A 20,021-nucleotide genomic window follows, 5' to 3' on the forward strand; every position below is an offset into this window, starting at 1 on the left:
GAGCAGGACTCGGAGAGGCAGGAATGGAGAGGGAGGGGCATTTCAGGAGAAGGAACTGCACATACAAAGTCTCAGAGTCAAAGAGGCATTGGCCCAGCTGGGAGTGGAGACATTGCCAGATGCAGGTAGAGGGAGGAATCTGGGGGAGAGTCAAGCAGGGGACAGACCACACCCGGCCTTCAAGTCCAGCCTGTGGTGTTTGAAGCTCGGTCTCTGACCATGGAGAGGACACGTAGCTGTTCACACTGTGCATTGAGTAGACGGTAATGGTCTCTGGAAACACAATCTAGAGGCCTGTATTGAGGAAAGAGATGGAAGCAGGAGGTGAGATGGGTTCAGAGACCCAGAGAAAAAATGAGGCCCCAGGAAGAACCAAGTCAGGTTGGGGAGGAGACAGGCATCAAGATGAGTTGTGTAGGAGGAAGGATGGTCAACACTTATGGATGGATGCATAGGGGTGAAGGGAGGGAGGTAAAGTGGACAGCCACACTCTGTTTCTGGTCTTAGAGATGGGACCACAGTGTCATCACTGTGGTGGGGAACGCAGCAGAGAAGTCCATTTGGGGGGGAAGGTGGCAGCTCCACTTTGAGCACGCTGAGTGGACCAATCCTGATGGAGGTGTGTGGTGGGATGTTGGGTAGTGAGACATCCAGGTCACTCACATGAGGGATTAACCTGGGATGATGTTTGCATCTTCCACTCCCCCCACTGTTGGCCTGGCTGCCTTCCTCCTGCAGGACCTCTTTCTGAAAGGAGAGACCAGGTCTTTCACTCCTTTTGGATCATGGCGCAGAGGGCAGCAGACTCACCCCTTCTTCCCTTTTAGATGCTGAGGGTGACTGAGGTGGGAGAGGGCAGGTGTGGAGGACAGCAAGTGCTTACCATCCTGGACACCTGGTGGGTGAGTCACTGGAGCTCCCACTGGGTATTCTCCATTCCTACCCCGCCCCTGTCAGTCTCCTCCATGCCTGGACCCCGGATCCTTTTGGGCCCCTCTAAGATAGGTTCTGGGGCCAAGCCACATGCCCACTCCCCTCCCCACACCTCCCCTTCACCCTGGGACAATGCTCACATGAGGAAGATGAGGCAGAGGTGCAGGGGCAGAGTCTTCAAAGCCACTTCCCTGATGGGAACCAGGACCATGTCTGCCACAGGTCCTGAACTCCCCGCAGGTAAGTGGGACAAGGAAGGATCCATCTGCTCCACCACAATCTTGTGTCTTTCCAATCCCAGCAGGACTCTAGACATTGGTTCTCTAAGCCCTCCTCCATCACTGGAGGCAGGACCACCTGTGTCTGGGCCTCACTACTCCCCACACTCTGATCTTCCAGTGCTCAGACAGAGGGCTCTGGGGACACCTGCTCAGGGACCAGTGAGCTGAAGGGCGTTGGGTGGTTGGGGCCCAGTGTGCAGCACCTGGACACTCGCTCTGCAAGGAGAGGCTCAGAAAGAAGTGCTGGGAGCCCAGAGGGTTCTGACCTCAGAGGAGAATTCCCCTTCATCACTGACATGTACTCGAGGCAGCTCCAGCACTCCAGGGTTCGAGGCCTGTGAAGGGCTCAGGGTCAGGCTCCCCCGGGCCCTGCTCAGCCTGGCGAGTGGGTTGCTGTCAACAACAGAGACCAGGCACAGGGACTGGTGGTCCAGGACTGAAAGAGATGAGCCATTCTCCAGGGCCATAGGTGCTTGAGAAAAAGAGACAGAGGGTCAGAGAGACAAAGAGGTCAAGAGAAAGAGGAAGGATACAGATGGATATTGGCTGAGAGGGTCAGACTCAGATACACAGATGGAGACTGACAGAGACCCAGACTCTGGGAGACGGACCCAGAGAGAGGGAGTGGGCAGGAACTCACTGCTCAGGCCCCATCTTTCTCTGCATTCCATGACGTAGCTTCATCTCTGTCCTGATGGACTGTCTGTCTGGATTCAGGACCCAGGAAGCACAGTAGGGGGGTCTTGGGCTTTATAAGATGTCCCTACAAGTTGTCAGCCCCTCCCTAGATCCCATGTTTCCTTCGCTCAGAACCCAGATTGACCCTGAAAATTCTTGTGCTTCATTTCTGCTTTCGCTTGACATCAGTTTGCTGATTTAATGAGGTGTCTCTGGTGGGGCTTACTCTTAGAAACTCACAGTCTGGTGGGGAATGGGGACCCGGGAACAGGTGCTCACACCACATGACACATGTGATGGAGGTGACACTGGGCTGCAGGAGGTTTGAGGATAGCAATGTAAATGAGACTGGCAGGGGGAGGAGGGCTCCCTGGAGGAGGCAGCTCTGTGAAGTCAAGTGTGAGGGGTAAGCAGGGGCAGCAAGATGATGCTGAGAGGGTGGAAGGGCATTGTAGTCAGGAAGCAGAGAGAGTGCAAAGATGACCAAGGCCTGTGCATGTCCATGGAAAAACAAATAGACCTGCAAGGTTCGAAGGAAAGGGAGTGGAGATTTGGGGTGGGGGTGGGCCTTCTGAGATGAGGCCGCAGGAGGAAAAGCAGGGAGCTGTTTGTTTGTTTTCTGAGGAAGATTAGCCCTGAGCTAACTACTGCCAATCCTCCTCTTTTTGCTGAGAAAGACTGGCCCTGAGTTAACATCCGTGCTCATCTTCCTCTACTTTATACAGGGGACGCCTACCACAGCATGTCTTTTGCCAAGCAGTGCAACGTCGGCACCCGGGATCCAGACCGGTGAACCCCAGGCCGCTGAGAAGTGGAACGTGCGAACTTAACTGCTGTGCGCCACCGGGCCTGCCCCAAGAGTTGTTTTTATACACAAAGTGGGAGAAGCAGACCATAGAGAAGAGGTTGATAAATGTGACCACACCCATAAATAGATCCCTAAGCATTGTAACAATTACTGGCCACCAAGGAAAAGGTGACGGCATACCGAGGAAAGTCACAACTCTTACGACAGAACAACGGCTAATTCCTCTCACTTGAAAAAAGTTTCCAAGAGTGAATAAGAAAAATCAAGCCACTCCATAGATGAGCAGAGAACGTAAAGAGACAGTCACAGAACAAAAGAAACACAGATGACTCTTTATTGTATAAAGTCATGTGCAACATCATGCATAACAAGAGAAAAGACAATCAAACCTCCACGGAGATGCCAATATGGTCAAAGACCTAAAAGTTTCACCCCTCCCCCTGGTTTGGTGAGGCAGGGAGAACACCTACACTTCACCCATTGCTGGAGGGGATGTCAGCTTCTCCACCCTCGATGGAAAACAATGTGGGCACATTTTTCAAAAATAGAGGATGTAGGTAGAAAAAACGAACCCTTGCGCACTGTTGGTATGAATGTGAATTGGTGCAGCCACTGTCAGAAACCATATGGAGGTTCCTCAAAAAATTTAAAATAGAAATGCCATATGATCAGGTGATTCCACTTCCTGGTATATATCTGAAGAAAATGAAAACACTTCTTTGAAAAGTTATATATACTCCACCCCATGTTCAGTGCAGCATAATCCACAATAGCCAACACTTGGAAGCAACCTAAGTGCCCAGTGACAGATGAATGGATAAAGGAGATGCAGTATATATATACAACGGAATGCTACTCACTCATAAACAGAATGAAGTCTTTTCGTGTGTGACAACCTGGATGAAACCTGAGGTATTATGCTAAATGAAATAAGTCAGTCAGAGAAGGATAAATACTGTATGATCTCACTTATATGTGGAATCTAAAAAGAAAAAAAAAAAAACAAGCTCCTGGATACAGGGAACAGGTTGGTGGTTGCCAGAGGCAAGGGGTAGGGGGTACAAGCTTCCAGGTATAAAATAAATATGTTATGGGGATATAATGTACAGCATGGTGACCCTAGTTAACAATACAGTATTGCATATTTGCAAGTTGCTATGAGAGAGATGCTATAAGTTCCCATCACAAGGAAAACAAATTTCCGTAGCTATATATGGTGACGGATGTTAACTAGACTAATGGTGGTGATCATTTCACAATGTATACAAGTATTGAATTGTTATATTGTAAGCCTGAAACTGTTACATGTTATATGTCAGTTACACCTCAATCAAAAAAAAATGTAGAAAGAATACATGAGCCAGCTCTTTCATTTTTAGGAATTTATCCAAAGGCATACACACACACATGAGAAAGTAGATACGCAATTATTCATTGCAGCGTTTAGGTTATAAATGAATAAAATGAATGCCACGGTATTCCATTAACAGAAGAGCAGACAGAACCAGAGTCCATCCAGGCCATGGAATACTTCACAGTCATGGAGAAGAATGAGGACAGTGTGTACTAATGATATCAAATGATCCCTAAGATCCTTTAGTTGAACAAGCCATGGCTCAGAGAAGTCTATGGACACTGGTCACTTCCCAGGAGGGGACTGGGCATCTGAGGACAGATTCTACTGTGCATTTTGAATTTTTGACCATGTGAATATATTATGTGCTAGAAAATCCTTAAATAAACAGTTGTTAAAGAAAATTAAAAGATGAGGTTGGAGAAATTGTCAGTAGACGGGTGATAAGGGGTCTCGAGAGGTGAGCTCTGCACTGTGAATGTCGCCCTGTTCTCCTTGTGGAGCCGAGGTGGGTGGAGAAGTCTGAGGGGAGTGAGGAGTCAACGGGGACAGCTGCTCACAGAGGCCATGGGGGCTGAGGATGGGAGGGACCACTGGGTTCACACACGAGAGGGCCTCTGGTCACTGGGGTGAGTCCAGGGTGAGGCAGGGACCTGGTCCTGCCCTGAGCTGGAAGAGGCCAAGCTCCCGGCAGCCCAGCCATGTCTCACCTGTGCTGTTTCCTGGGAAGATGGTGAAGATCAAGTCTGTGGAGAGTCTGGGACAGAAAGACATGGTTTTCTTGCATCAGTGGTGGAGGCTGGCTGGACATTGATCGTTTTCCCCAGGAGCTGCATAGGTGGGGGAAGTGTGGAGGTGAGCGTCCTCCTGACCCCCTCCCAGCCTGGATGCTGGGACCCAACACCAGCATCCAAGGCCCTGACCTCCCATCCCTACTGCCCACGAGACCCCATCAGGGACTCGTGTGTCCTGGTATAGCACTCACAGGACACGTTGAGGTAGATGGTCCTTGTCGTGGTCACTCTATCCCCAGGCAAGATCACCTGACAGGTGAGGCTGGTGCCATGGTCCTGGGGCTCAGATGAAGGTGAACAGCGAGGAGTGAATGAGGTGGAGACAGAGGCTCCCATCCAGGAGAAGATGAGAGGTGTCTCCCACTCACAGGCCCAGGGCACAGAGTAAGTGAAGTTCCTGGGGCAGCCACAATTCAGGGTCCCTGGGATGGAAATGTTGGTCACTTGGGTCAAAGTTGGTGAGGAGACAGGGAGACATGTGGATCAGGAGGGAGGGTTCGAGGTTCGGGCCTGAGAGAAGCCTCAAACTTTGGTCCTGCTCCTCCCTCTGAGCCCCAACACACAGTACCCCAACCCTTTCCAAGGATGGAGAGTCCGATCCGAGCTCAGCCCAAGGACCCCCGTGTCCTCCCCCTGTGGCATCTCCTGGTGCCAAAACTTACCCATCATGGGTACATGAGATGGTTAGATATCTAACTCCATTTTATAATTCCTCTCTCTACTTGAAAAAAGTATGAACCGTTGTCCCTCCTCCCAACATCTCTGATGTCCAGGGAGCAGTTGCAAAGATGGAGTTCCCAAAGAAGGTGGAATCAGCACTGGGTCTCATTCTGCAATTCATGATCTGGGTTGTTTGTGGTCACTGGAACATCCTGGTCTGGATTGATCCCTTCCCGGAACGAGTAGCCGTGAGCCGGTATAAAGATAACCCAGACATTCCCGGGGTAGGAGAACGAGCAGGACAGGAAAACACACAAGCCATCCTGCCTCATCACTGACCCCTGCACCTGCAGTGGGTAATGCTTCCTGGGCTCCCTCTTGCCCTCGGCCCCCTTCCTCCACCAGAGCAGGGCCAATAGCAGCAGCAGCAGCAGCAACAGCAACATGTCTGGGGTTGGATGCACCAGATGTGCCGAGAAAATCTGTTTCTCAAGGTTCTCTCTAAGGAAGTAAAAGTTTCAAGATTTAGAGGAGGTTCCAACAGGAAACTGAGGGTGAAGTCAGAACAGTGGCCCTCCTCAGAGGAGGAACTTCACCCCAGACACTTGTCATCGCCGGGACAACATCGGAGTCAACCAGCCACCAACCAGATCCACTCCTGGGGCCCTGGACCAGGGAGGATGAGAACCTCACCCAAATCCACACCCCACACAGGGCCTGAGCCGCATCTCCTGCCTCCCTCTTGATGCCCCTCCTCTCAGGGGCATCTTCTGTGAAGTGAAATTGGGTGGCTTGTGGTCAGATCCTCTGAGTCACAGGCTGTAGGTGTCTATGGAGGACAGTCCAGGGCTGGGATGTAAGGATGTGGGAGATGGGGGAGGCTGGGGTGTGAGGGGGTCAACTGTCCTTCCTCCCTCAGCGTCCACATGGTAGACAACACCTCTCTGCTCATGAGGTCACAAAGCAGCCCTGAGGCTGCTCCAAAAGTCACTGTCCAGTGGGGAGACAATGAGTGTCTCAGCACCTGGAGCTCCCCGTGACAGGTGCTGTAATTCCGTGACTATGTGTGTTTTGAGACTCCATTGTAGACGTATACAGGTTTAGAATTTTATATTTCGGGAGCGGGGACTAAACCTTTGGCTTTTATGAAGTGCCCATTCCTAACACTCTTTGCCTCCAGAACTCACTCATCTGATGTTAAGACAGTGACACCAGTTCTCTCCCGTTTAGTTCTTCCATGGTCTGTCTGTTGACATCTTGTCATTTCCACCTTTCTCATCCTTCAGTTTCAGTTATGTTTCTTGCAAATATGGGGAGGTGGTCTTTCAGTCACTTACCCTGTCCTTCATTTCTCCAAACATACAGGGATAAGTCCTACTCTCTTCTGAGATGAGACAGCGAGGTGAATTTGACAGACCAGGACAAGAGTGTCCTTCCTGAAAGTGGGGAGCTGGACAAGGCAGCAGGAGAATAGAAATCTAGATGGAATTGGCAGAAGGGATGTGACCAGGACTCTGAAGGTGGGAGGTCATGAGGAGTCAGTGGGGCAGCACACATAAGACGGCAGAGGGCCCGGACCACGGTGTGCTCTTAAGAGGACAGCTGGGATTTCCTGTGGGATGTGCTTGTAGGGAGAAGGAAAGGAGAGAGAACAAGTGTCCACTTTGCCATAGTGACCCCATGGCCTCCATGACTGACTTGTGGACAGCTGTTCCCTTGCCTGGCTACACTTCCCCTCACGGTTCTGGAATATGACAAGCTCTGCCCTGCCTCTGGGGCTTTGCCCATGCAGACCCCTCTGCTGGGGGTTTTGGTGCCATGGAATGAGGACCACCACGTGGGGAATCCTCCCCCACTTGGAGCCCTCTGGAGTTGTTGGAGAAAGGAACCTGCTACAGGATATGGCGGAGATGTGTGTCTCTTGTAACTGGTGGCTGTGCAGGAAGAGGTGGGACCCCTGGGACAATGGGACAGGAACTGGAAGTGTCCCCGTCAAAGGATTAATCGCCAGTTTTCAAGATTTCTTAGAAAACTCTAGTTGTTTGCTTTTCTTTCCATAGTTTAGAATTAGCTTGTCAATTTCTACAGAAGCTCTCACTGAGAATTTGAGGTTGCATTGAATTTATCCATCACTTTGGGAAAACTGCCATCCTACAATATTGAGTCTCCCAATCCATGAACATGACATATACCTCCATTTATTTAGGTCTTCTTTCATTTATCTAAGCAATATTTAAAATAAATAAAAATATTTATTTTTTACAATGTACAGGACTTACATATATTTCATTCAATTTATTTCATAGCTTCAGGTACTGTAAATTGTGTCTTTAAAAACAATCTTCAGAGCCGGTCATGATGGCCTACTGGTTGAAGCTCGGTGCTCACTGCTTCCTCAGCCCGGGTTTGCTTCCTGGTAGAGGAACCACACCACCCGTCAGTCAGTTGCCATGTGGGGGCAGCAGTTCACATAGAAGAACTGGAATGCCTTACAACTAGGATATACAATCACACACTGGGGCTTTAGGGAAAAAAATTTTAAAAAGAGGAAGATTGGCAACATATGTTAGCTCAGGGTGAGTCTTTCCCTGCAGGAAAAAAATAATAATTTCTCATTGTCGTTGGCTAATACATAGCATTGCAAAGGAAGTTTGTAATTTGAAAGAGTGTCTTAACACTTTGCCAAACTCTTTTATTGGTTTTGGCAGCTTCTTTGTGCATAACTGTAAATTTTCTAGGGCACAATCATATTGTCTGGGAATAATCTGTTTTTCTTCTTGCTTTATGACCTGGAGAGCTCTTATTTCTATTTCTTGCATTCCTTGCACTGAGAGGGATCTACGGTATATAGCTTGATAGCAGTGCTAAGAGTAGCCATTCTTGCCTCATTCCAATCTGAGGGAAAAAGTTCTGTGGCCTCTGGGACTGGCCCCTCCAAGTCTTAGGAGAAATTGTGAGCAGAAACTTTCTGTTAACACAGCCACAAGTCCTGACGCAAGCCTGGGTTCAGAGTTCACAAAAGGCTTCCCGTCAGGATTCTGTTAGCTGTTTTTTATGTCTGTTTTCCTCTTTCACAATAATATGATTAAAGGGATGATTCCTCTGCTTTGCAGGACAGCAAAGTGAACACAGAGAGATTAAAGGGACTCACTCAGTAAGTGGCATAGGTGGATTTAAACTCAGTTATTTCTAACACAATCCCTGTGGTTTTCCACATACAACAGGGATTCATACCAATGCCAAGAATGGCATTAATTTTAAAATAGTCAAAGGCTGAGTGCTATGGGCAGAAAAATCATAAAATTAATAAGTTGAAATCCTAAGCCCCAGAGCCTTAGGATGAGACTTTATTTGGAGACAGGGTCTTTAAAGAAGTAATTCAGTCAAAATGAGGTCATTAGGGTGTGCCCTAATCCAATACACCCTGTACCTTTATCAGAAGAGGAAGTTAGGACACAGACACAAACAGAAGAAAGACCATATGAAGCCACACGGAGGACACAGCTGTCTGCAAGCCCAGGAGAGAGGCCTCAGAAGGAACCAGCCCTGCTGACTTGTGGATCTGACTTTCAGCCTCCAGAATTATGAGAAAATAAATCCTCACTTGTGTGTCTTGATCTCTGCGTACTCGGTGTTGGTGCCTTTTTGTCCCTGAGGCTTGTGAAATCTGAGGAAAGCATAGTTGAGCTCCTGTTCCTCTCTTGAGATGGGGTTCGCCCCGGCAGTGGCTGGGTCATCTGAGGGGGAGTCTGTCCTGACCTGGTGCTGATGTGCCTGAATGGAAGGAAGAGAATGGATTCAGAGCCAGGCAACAGGGTCTGGGAGAGGGCAGCCAAGACCAGAATGTGATTGTGGCAGATGGAACTCTGATTATTTACCCGTTCATTTATTCAAAAATAGTTTATAATTAAGATTGTTAAGATTTTCCAATCCTTAGTGGGTGTTTATATTAAATGCATTGTATTCTAAAAAAAGATGCGGGTAGTAGAGACTATTGTAATGTTTAGCTTACAAACAGTAAAACTAACGCTAAGAGAGATTACATGCATTGCCCTGAAGACACACATCTCCATACATGCACCCCTGAGCAAGGACTCACACCCAGCTCTTTCTCGCTATAGCGCCATCCTCTGTTGGGGCCGTGTGCCAGGTGCTGTGTGTACAGTAATGAAGAAAGCAGACCCAGCCCCTGACACCATACAGGTGATGGTTTCCTAGGAGAAGCAGTTACTAAACAAATAGACACAAAATACATTTCAAGTTGTCAATTTGAGACAGGAGATATTTTTAAATATAAAGCAGGGGCAGGGGGCACACCCAGTTTCCAGACAGGCCCTAGAAGACGGAAGAGATACCAGGTCCTGCAGGAAAGATGCCACCAGACACCTCGCCCCTCTCTGCTTCCTGCCCACAGCACCTTCAGGCTGCAGACCCATGAAACAGAAACCCTCAAACAGCAGCTCAGAGAGGCAAAGACAAACAGTTCTCAGATCAGGAGGAAAGGGCTTTGCTATTGAAGAGGAAATGGAAGAGAGAGAGAAGGCTGCCCAGAGTGGGCGAAGGCAAGATGAAAGTCAACGACGGATCAGCTGTGCTAATCTACTGCAGCCAAAACACGGGAAAGAAAGAATCGTGTCTGTGAGTAATCATGGCTACAGTATTTGCATATGGATGAAACTCACCCATCAAAAGACAGAGACAGAGATTTTAATAGAAAATGGTTTCCAGCAAGACCTTTATTCAGTGATTTATTCCGGAAATATTTATTGAGTACCTGCTGTGAGTTATGAGTCAGGCATTCCTCTAGGTCCTGGGGATGCAACAGGGAAGAAGACAACAACCACAAACCACCCTTGGGACTCACTCACTGGAGAAGGGAAGGGCTCTGATATGTGGTAATGAGCACTGTGCTCAGTGTCTCCCAGGTACTGTTTTAAGTACTCCTCACAACTCAGTGACACAGGGTGGCCTCAGATGTCCATGTCACAGAAAATAAAGAGACATCAGAGAGGGCATATCATTTGTCCAGGGTCACACAGCTCGTCAGTAGGGAAAGGAGGCTTAGATGTAGGCAGTCTGGCTCCAGAGCTTTGAACCACTGGGCTCGACTGACTACAAGAGACAGTCATTAAAAAAAAGTTCACTGAAACTTTGAAAGCGAAGTAATGGAAAAGATACATCCTGATTCCTGGCATCCATGATTCCATCCCCAGGATTCCTGATGGGGGCTTAGCACACCCTGAGGACTCCATTCCCAAGATGGACCAAGGAGAAACAGGACAGGGAACTAAGTAAACTGAATTTAAAAAAATGATTGTCTGTCTCCTCGTTCTACTAGTTATGGAGAAAGGAGTTTTGAAATAATCAACTATGATTGTAGGTGTGTCTATTTCTCTTTGCAGTCCTGTCAGTTTTGGTTCATTTCTTGTGATGGATGATGCTCTGTTATTGGGGGCATACCTGTTTAGGACTTTTATATCTTTGAGGTAGTGATAGAACCAGCTATATAGAGTACATGTTGCAGGTTCCATTTCTATGAATTTCCAGAATGGATAAAACTAATCTTTAGCGACAGAAATCAGTGATTGCTGGGAAGAGGGGGTTGACTGGGAAGGGGAACAGGGGAATTTTGGGAGTGATGGAAATGTCCCTCATCTTGATTGGGGACATGGTTACAGGGTGTACACATTTGTCAAAATTCATGTAACTTACACTTAAAATGGGTGCATTTTATTCTATGTAAAGGATGCTTCCATAGATTCAGTATTGATAATTAAATAAACTTGCCGGTAGATTTGAAAAGTGCAAAATGGGGTGATGAATTGTGACTTTGGGGTGCTCGGGGGTCTCTACTCCAAAGCCCGTGTCCATCATCCTTCCTGTACCCAATGGATCTGACACACACTAGGTTTGGGCCATTACTCTTCTCCAGTAATCAACAACAGAAGGAAAGGCTAACATTTCCAGGGGAAAGTGATAATAAGATTATGAGTCATAAATACCCCCGACAAACCAATTGAACTCTATACTTACCCCATCAGAAACAGAACCATCAGAGCAGGTGAGTCGATAATTTAAAATGACCACAGCATGTGGAACTCTGGGAGTGTTGGATGTAAATATGGAAATGCCCCAGGGCCATTCCCAAGAGGCATCCACCAGGGATAATGTTAAATGGAGCTCATCTTCCTTCACTCACCCCGGAGCCTGAGCCCTCGACTGGATTCATGTCGTCCGCCCTCTGCACTGGCTGGCCTGCCTTCTTCCTGCAGGTCTTCACTCTAAGGGAACAGCCCCGGGCATTTCAGCCTGGTTATTTAGGGCCCGGAGTAGGCAGGCCACCCTCTACTCCCTGTAAAGACGATGGAAGTGCTGAATGAGGTAGGAGGAGGTGGGGCCTCTCTCCAGGTGCTCCCCCAACCCAAGAGCTGGACCAAGAGCTGGGAAAAGACTGCATGTTTGGCCCTGTTGGTTACAGGCTGATTCATGCCACCACAGCTCAGCCTCCCTTCCCCGGCTCCTGGCTTTCCAACCAGTCCAGTTCCTCCAGCTCAGGTTTCTTGAGATTCTGAGACCTTATTCCCTTCTCACCCCAAGCCTCTCCCTCTGTCCCTGGAGCCCACTCTCACCTGAAGATGAGAAAAAGGCAGAGAGAAAGCAGGGCCATGATGCCAGCTCCCCCAACTGCTCCCAGGAACACCCTGGCCCTGGGTTCTGGTTTACCTGTAGATAATTTGACTTTAGTGTTTACTCGAACCCCAGTACACTTCTCCCTCTGTCTGTTCCCTGAGTGTACCCAGTCCTCAAACAGGACTCAGTCGCTCTGCATTCCATTGTCCTGTAGACCCTGGACCAGCCCCTTCTCCTGGCCACAGGACTGAGGAACTTACACCCTCAGCCACTCCGGTCCAGGTCTTGGGGCTCCTCTCCTCCAAGCTCCATCTCTCTGGAGCTGTTATGGGTTAAACTCTTTCCCCCTCAAAATTCATATTTGAAATCCACGCCCCTCACTGTATCCCCTGCCCCAGACCTCAGAATATGACCTTATTTGGAGACAGGATCTTTACAGCGGTAATGGTAAAATGAGGTCATTAGCTTGACCTGATCCAATATAACTTGTGTCCTCATTAAAAACAGGAAATTTACAAACAGACAGGGAGAACACCTTGAAAAATGGAGATTGGGGTGATGTTTCTACATGGCAAGGAACTCCAACGATTGCCAGCAAACCAGCAGAAGCTGAGGGAGAGGTCTGGAACAGAGTCTCACAGCCTCAGAGGGAACCAGCCCTGCTGACCCCTTGATCACAGGCTTCTGGCCTCCAGAACAGTGACATGATAAATCTCCATTGTTTAACCTCCTGTCTGAGGTACTTTGTTAGCGTAGCCATAGGAAACTAAAACAAGGTTCCGGGGTCCTCACTCCCCAGGCGTCACCCCTCGGTGACCTCTGACCTGGCAGCAGCAGGACACTGGCGCTCTGGGCCCCATGGACATTCGTGGCCTCACAGCTGAGTCTGAGGCCAGAGCTGGGCCCCCAGCTGAGACTCAAGGAGCTCTTGGCCCAGGGCCCGGAGGAGCTGGAGGTGATGATGAAGGAGGCGTTGCTGCTGTTCCCCTCCAGCAGACGCTCCCCCAGCCGCCAGCGCAGGGAGGGGGCCGGCTGGGCTCGGGATGAGCAGCCACAGTGCAGACCCTCATCCTCCCAGGAGCAGGAGGGTCCCAGCAGCTGTGGGGGGTCTGTGGGGAGGGATGAGAAGGTCAGCAGTGCCGCTCCCCTCCCCAGGACCCAGCTTTCCTGCCCCAGGGGTCCCCACACTTACAGACTGTGGAGAGGCTCACAGAGACATTTTGGGAGCCCAGCGTGTGCCGAGCGAGGCAGGTGAAGTCTCCTGCACTCCCCGTGTGAGGCAGCTCCAGGACAGCGCTGGTGGAGATGGGGGTGGCGTTGAGGGCTGGGGATCCCCGGAACCAGCTCAGCTCTGCAGGGGGGTTGCTGTCAGCAACACAGAGCAGCCGCACAGCCTGGCCCTCCAGGATGGGAAGAGTTGACGTGTTATGCAGGATCTTGAAGGCTTTGGGAAGAGAAATGCAGAGAAAGAGACAAACACAGAGAGAGATGGAGTGCGCGAAGGGGAAATCTCACTCCACACTAATTTTGAGGAGGGGACAAGAGGGGACCGGGCATCAGGCCTTCAGAAGACGTCCAGACGACTTCCCTGGAGCTGCTCAGAGTGTCAGGCAGATGGAGGACAGAGGGCTCAGGACAGGGAAATAGTGAACAGTTGATGGGTCATGAGGGGTCTGCAGAAGAAGGAGGGGGTGAAACATCAGAAAGGAGGGTGAACCTAGAGGGATGCGATAGCTTCTGTTGGATTTGGCCAGAGAAAAGTATCTTTCTGGGGTGAGCAAAAGGTTAACTTCAGGGAGCTGGGGTATCTGGGGGCTTTCCCCTTGTGCTCACCCCACCTCTGACATCAGTAGCTGGCTTCTCACTTTTCTCTCACTTGGTCCCCGGTCAATTGGAGCTCTAGATCCAGCTAGACCCTACATCCATCCCAGCTCTGGAGAGAAGAGGTTCTTTCCTACCTGTGCTGTTTCCTTGGGAGATGCTGATGGCCATGTTCTGTGGAGCATCTGGGACAGAAGGATGTAGCAGCCTCAACATCCCTGGCGATGGATGGGTGGGCATTGGGCCTTTCCCCCCAGGACCCATGGAAACAGATAAAGGAGGATCCTTTCCTGTAGGACTAGCAGGACCCCAGCATCAAGCCCTGCCCCAGCTCTGCCCTGGCTCTACCCCCTCAGGGATCCGGGTGTCCTGGCCCAGCACTCACAGGTGACGTTGAGCTGGATGGTCATTTCCACAGTCACACCAGCTGCAGGGAACTTCACCTGACAGGTGAGGTTGGTGCCATTGTCCTGGGGCCGTGGGGTAAGGGTAAGAACTGATGAAAGGAGGGTCCTGGGTCCGAGAGAGATGAGGGCAGCTGATGTCCAAGAGAAGATGGGGGGAGTGCCCTGCTCACAGGCCCAGGGCACAGAGCAGGTAAGGTTTCTGGGTCGGCCGGACTCCAGGGACCCCGAGATATGGATGTGTGGCCTGTGGATCAGGGCTGGAGAGGAGAGAGAGGAGGTTGGGTCCCCTCAGCGTGTTTTCAGCCTGCCCAGGGTCTTTTCATGACTATCTCCACCCCATCCTAACCTCAGGAAGAACAGAACCTTCATTATTCTATTTCCAGTGCCCCACCCTCTGGGGCTTTTCCCTGGGCCCCCACCATACCTGTCACATTCAGAGAGAACGTCTTATCTAGATATGGGTATTCCTTAATGGAGTCCTCCGTACGAAAGAAGTAAGTCCCGCTGTCCCCCAGGTTGACGTCTCTGATGCTCATGGAGCAGTTCCGGGCCTTGGTGTCTCCGAGGAGGAAGAACCGGCCCTGGGTGCTCTCGTGCAGCTTCTGGTTTGGTTTGTTTGTAGCCACCAAAGAATCATGGTTTCTATCCACCCCTTTCCGGATCCAAAACATGTAGAGCGTTCCAAGGGTCGTCCACGGATAGGAAAATTTGCAGGGCACGACGACACACAGGCCCTCCTGCACTGTCAGGGACATAGGTGGCTCCAGTGGGTAGCTCTGACCCTGAACTGTGGGTACTGGGAGAAAGAGAAACTCAGCCTGAAGCTCCAGGGCCTCCCCAGAGTGGGGTTCCCTCCTCCCCTTGACCACTCACCTCCCCACAGCACAGGCAGCAACAGCAGCAGCTGCAGCGACATCCTGTCCTCATGCCCTGGGACAGCCTGCCTTCTGGGGTCCCTCTCAGAGAGAGAAGAGAAAGTTTCAGATATAGGAGGGCAGAGGAAGCTTAGACAGGAAGACTGTGGCAAGAACCAAGGGCCACAAGCTCAGAAAAGGAAACTTCAGACCACAGAGTCAACTGTGACTCCCCATTTAAGATCACCTACGGCCCATTTCTGCATGTGACAGATGGACCGTGAAGCTCAGGCAGGCAAGGAGTTTGCCCAAGTAAGACAACAAGGAAGGACAAGAGCCCCTAAGTCCTGCCTTCTGGGCTTGTGCAAAATCATATGCACTGGAGAAGCAGGTCCCAGCAGTCCAGCTCCTGGAGAGTCAAGAGTGCGTGGAGGACGGCTTCCCCATGAGGACAGCCAGGAAAAGCCTTTCTATTTGCCTGTGATCAGGCCTGAAAAATCACATAATTTTTTGTCTTTGGGCTGAACTCCTCCAATGAGTCTATCCATAGACCTACCACCCCCTAGGAAGCTCACCAGGCAAGCAGGGCTGGGCTCATGACCTTGACCCTACCATATGGGTAGGTACTTAGGAATGGGGCGGGGGGCTTGGGACCCAGTAGGAGGGAGAAGCATCCTCTTACACAAGCAGCTGACATAGTGCTATTTAGGCTCCAAGATGGTTGCACTTCAGATGAAGGTGGTGGGGTATCTGGTACAAGCTGGAGAGGAGAGAAACACTCAGATCCCAGAGTGTGATCCTGGGGGTAACCTCCACATCGGTGCCCCCTCTCTCAGCCCCAGGGTCCTGATCACCTCCCACCCCCACTGGATAAGGAGCAGGTGTGTTCCTGTCTCTAGGGGTCTCTCCTGGGACCCCTGGCTACTTGTCACCTTCAGAGACAGTGTCATATATTGGAAGTCGTATTTCACATAATATTTCTTTATCCTAAAGTCTTCCCACTTTCCAACATCTTGGAAAACCTGAAGCTCAGAGAGCAACAGTGGGCCCCTTGTTCCCCGAGGAGGTTGAGTTGGCCCCAGATTCTCTCTTCCAGGTTTTGGTAGTATCTGTGGCGAGAAGGGGATTAGGTGTCTGTTGGCCAACTCAAGGATTGGAAGGCGGGTGTTGAGTGGGCTAAAGTCAGTTCCAGAACATCCGTGGGTGGATTGGAGAATGGGATAAGATGCACAGGCAGGCCTTCCTTCATGGTCACTGACTGAAGGTAACAGACTGTCCTGCACCATCCTCCAGGGACCACTGCAGGACAGAGTCTCTGACTGCAGCCCAACCTGGAAATCTCTGCCTCAGACCTGTTACCCTCACAGCTGTGGCCGCAGCAGCCGCAGCATCTCTGGGCTGCAGAGGATCATCCACATTATCTCAGCACCATCTTATCAGCCTCTCCCCACTTGGAGGCCAGGGCAGCTGTGTGGTTATCAGCAAGCTGGGGTGGAGCCTGCGGCTTCGACCTTTCACAGAAGAGAAATTGCAGGCTTGAGTACGTCCTCTGCACAGAGGGAGAAGACACCTGACAGCCCAGACGCCCTGACATGCCCAGAGGGGAGCAGACAAGTAACAGACACCACGTCCTACCCCCATCTCAGGGCTTCTCTCCAGCACAGGAGACTGAACTAGGACCTCTGAGGACGTCTGAGGTATGGGACACAGAGAGACTCTAAGGTCCTCCCATCTCATGTGCTTCTAAGCCCTGTTGTCTACACCAGGGAGCTTGTCAGCTCCTCCCTGACCCCAGACATCACAGCCTCATCTAGAGCCCAGGTGGTCAGTCCTGCCAGATGTAGGATTCTGTAGGGTCTGTTTGAACACCTGGGTCAGAAGGAAAAAAGGGATCCTAGATGAGGTCAGGGCAACAGCCATTCATTCATTCATTCATTCATCCATTCATTCATTCATCCATTCTCCAAACAGTGAGCATCTTTGTGTTGGGGAGGCTGGAGACAAGAAGGGAGATGACCTATGCCCATAAGATGCTCCCCACCCAGTGGAGCCACTTCCTCCCTAAACACTCAGTGCTCTTGGGCTTTGGGGCTGAGTCACTGGTGAGTTTTATGTGTGTCCTGGTAACATGCAGGAGAGGGAGGGGATCTAGAGAGAGATTCACAGCCTGGCGTGGTCCAGACTGATCCAATGAGGAAGACAGGACTGTGGGAGTCTGTGGAGGGACTGAGGATGTGCCTGGATGGTGGGACAGATGCAATGGGAGGTGAAACGTGAGCAAGATTGTTTGGGAGGTAAGTTCATACCTCCAGAGAGCAAGATCAGAGCTGAAGATGCTGGTGTCAGCATACAGGGAGTCTGCTTCCAGACCTGGCTGCAGCCCCTGGCCAGCCCCTGTGCCTCGGTCAGTTCTTCATCCTTCAGCTCGAGGGTCCAAAGAAGTCTAAGTCTGAATTCCTCCAACATATCATCTCCTCCTCCTCTTCCTCCTCCTCCTCTTCCTCTTTTGGAAAAGGGGCTGGTAACTGAGCCACCCCATGAGCTCTGCAGCTAATGTTGCTCCTTACTGTCCTACACAGGGGACCCTGGCTCCCTCCTGCCAAGGTCCCTTCATCAACATCATGTTTCCAGGAAGACGTCTCAGGAGCTTCCTCAGGGAGCCTTCAGTCTGGGAAGGAACTGGAGTATCCAAAGGGGTGTTCCATCAGAGCTGGGATGAGCCTAGAAGGATGGGAAGGACTTTCTTGACACCTCTGAGGGTCCCGAGAACTCCACTCCAACCTCCATGGGATCCTCAGAGAAGGACAAAGGGGAAGTCTAGGGACAGAAGCCACTTAGCACCTGGGCCTCCCACACTGAGCCCAATCTTCTTTGCCACCTGCTTCTTTGTCCCCCGCTCCTCTCAGGTGAGTCCACTTCCCTTCTCACCTCACTCAGCTTCACATCTCAGTCCTTCCGAAGGCTGAGAGATGATCCCACCTTTCCTGTCCACTCCACGGTGGTCAGTCTCAGTATGAACACAGTGCTACTCCAGGCATGAGGCAGCAGCCAGGGCGGTGAGGTCATGGTGTCCACTGGACCATGGCAGCAGGGACAGGTGGATAGTGACACCAGTGAGCACAGGGGTGGGTTCCGATAATGAAAAGATCACCCAAATGTCGAAAGTGGCCCAAAGTCACAGGGTATCCCTGACCTTTCTCTCCCTCTGGGACTTCATCCATTTCTGCTTGGTTCTCCCATTGAGTTAAATAAAATAGGGAGTTTCAGTTCAATTGGTATCAATTTCAGTCATTCAAGGAAAAAATTTCAGAGGTCCACTGTACAACATAGTGCCTATAGTTAACAATACTGTACACCTAAAAAATGGTTAAGAGGATGGGTTTCATGCTATGTGTTTTTTCCTTCAACAAAAAGTCTTTAACATGTGCTCATCTTACATCTCTATGAGAGTCACGATTTTACCTTTTTTAAAAAATAATTATCCTTTGATAGAATAAATGAATAAACTCGTGTGTACCTCTGTTGGCTTTTTGATGTGTGTTGTGGTATTGCAGGCATTAGAAGCAGATTCCCCTCGGCCAAATAAGACAGACCATGTAATACCTTGGGCTCATCTTAAAGGATTTTGTCTATTTCAGAAACTGGGATCCACTGGAGGGTTAGAAGCAGAAAAGGGACACTATTGCACTTTAGAATTTACTCTGGCTTCTCTGTGGAGAACAGATTGGGAGGAGCACAGAGCAGCTGAGAATACATTTCCTTAACTGTGTATTTATGTTCCAACTATAGAAAGTGAGTCCTTGGAGGCAAGAACGTGTGTCTCTCACATGCACTGTAGACCCTCTTTGCACACAGTAAGGATAAATTACATAGTAGATGATGGATACGTGTCAAGTGACAGGCTTCCCAAAACTACATACAAGTAAATACACTAGTAGCAAAATCCAGCATAAAGTATTGCTTAAATTTTGTTAAACAAAATTACATACATATATGTATTTCTTCTCCCTCCATTTACTCACTCACAACCATAGGGAACAATTTGGGAGACCAGAGTTGAAAGGTGAACAAGTTTGTTTGTTTTTCTGTGTAGGGCCAGGGCCAGCTCACCAAGTGCTTCCCTAATGTGCAGAGGTGGGATGGGGGTGGGGCAACAGGTTTGGGAAACAATGATCATGGTGTCCCTGTGTCCGTCTCTTCCTTTAGGGCTCCATATCCAGGCTCTTGCCCTGTCCTGAAGGACATGTGAGCTTGAGTTTTTCTTATCCTTCCTTTTCCAGAGGCCCACAGACTTGACAGGAAAAGCAGGAATCAGATCAGAGTCCTGTAGAATGCTGGCTTTGGGGTTGACAAGATAGTGAACCCTTTTCTAGTGTTTGGGGGACTCAGATGAGGGGTTACCAGTGAAGGGTCCTGATCTCCTGATGTAGTAGATCCTGGAGAGGCCATAGGGGAGGAGCAAGCCAGCCCCTGGTGGGCACACCTGAGCAGGGTGAGGACCTAGAGAGGGGCACACTTGGGGGAGTGTTGGGAAGGGTGAAGTTCCTGTTTCCAGCCCTGTCAGGACCCTGACTTCCTGCCTCTTCACGATTCTGGTGCTCGGGATAGCCTGGGCTCGTAACTGCAGGAAGTGTCTGGGCAGAGTCTGGCAGGAGCTCTGGAGGGGTTGAGACCACCTACTGAGAGACTGTGAGGCTCCAGACAGAAATGTGAGAAAACTCTGAAGGAGGAAATGCCTGTTGCAGGCTGAAAGTGAAAATCAGCTCAGATGGAGAAAGACAGAAAGCATTCCCTCAGGGAT

The 20,021-nt window shown here is 50.1% G+C and overlaps 1 protein-coding gene and 1 pseudogene across 3 annotated transcripts; both read right to left on the reverse strand.

The window, feature by feature from the left end:
- Positions 1-77: 77 nt before the first annotated feature.
- On the reverse strand, positions 78-5,514 carry LOC124250336 (sialic acid-binding Ig-like lectin 12; annotated as a pseudogene).
- A 2,278-nt stretch (positions 5,515-7,792) lies between these two features.
- LOC124251569 (sialic acid-binding Ig-like lectin 5) lies at positions 7,793-15,365 on the reverse strand. 3 transcript variants are annotated; one of them, XM_046684458.1, is made up of 10 exons: positions 15,240-15,365; positions 14,791-15,162; positions 14,345-14,623; positions 14,097-14,144; positions 13,331-13,582; positions 12,963-13,247; positions 12,138-12,231; positions 11,708-11,789; positions 9,113-9,282; positions 7,793-7,921 (listed from the first exon to the last, which is right to left on the reverse strand). In XM_046684458.1, exons 1-10 carry the CDS (start codon positions 15,280-15,282, stop codon positions 7,852-7,854), a joined length of 1,695 nt encoding a protein of 564 aa, XP_046540414.1. In that variant the 5' UTR covers positions 15,283-15,365; the 3' UTR covers positions 7,793-7,851. The 3 variants fall into 3 exon arrangements, with proteins under 3 accessions (XP_046540414.1, XP_046540415.1, XP_046540416.1); XM_046684459.1 differs by lacking the exon at positions 14,097-14,144; XM_046684460.1 differs by lacking the exons at positions 7,793-7,921; positions 9,113-9,282 and having other exon boundaries at positions 11,739-11,860.
- Between the last annotated feature and the right edge of the window lie 4,656 nt (positions 15,366-20,021).

This window comes from Equus quagga, chromosome 13 (assembly GCF_021613505.1).
Source record: "Equus quagga isolate Etosha38 chromosome 13, UCLA_HA_Equagga_1.0, whole genome shotgun sequence".
NCBI lineage: Eukaryota > Metazoa > Chordata > Mammalia > Perissodactyla > Equidae > Equus > Equus quagga.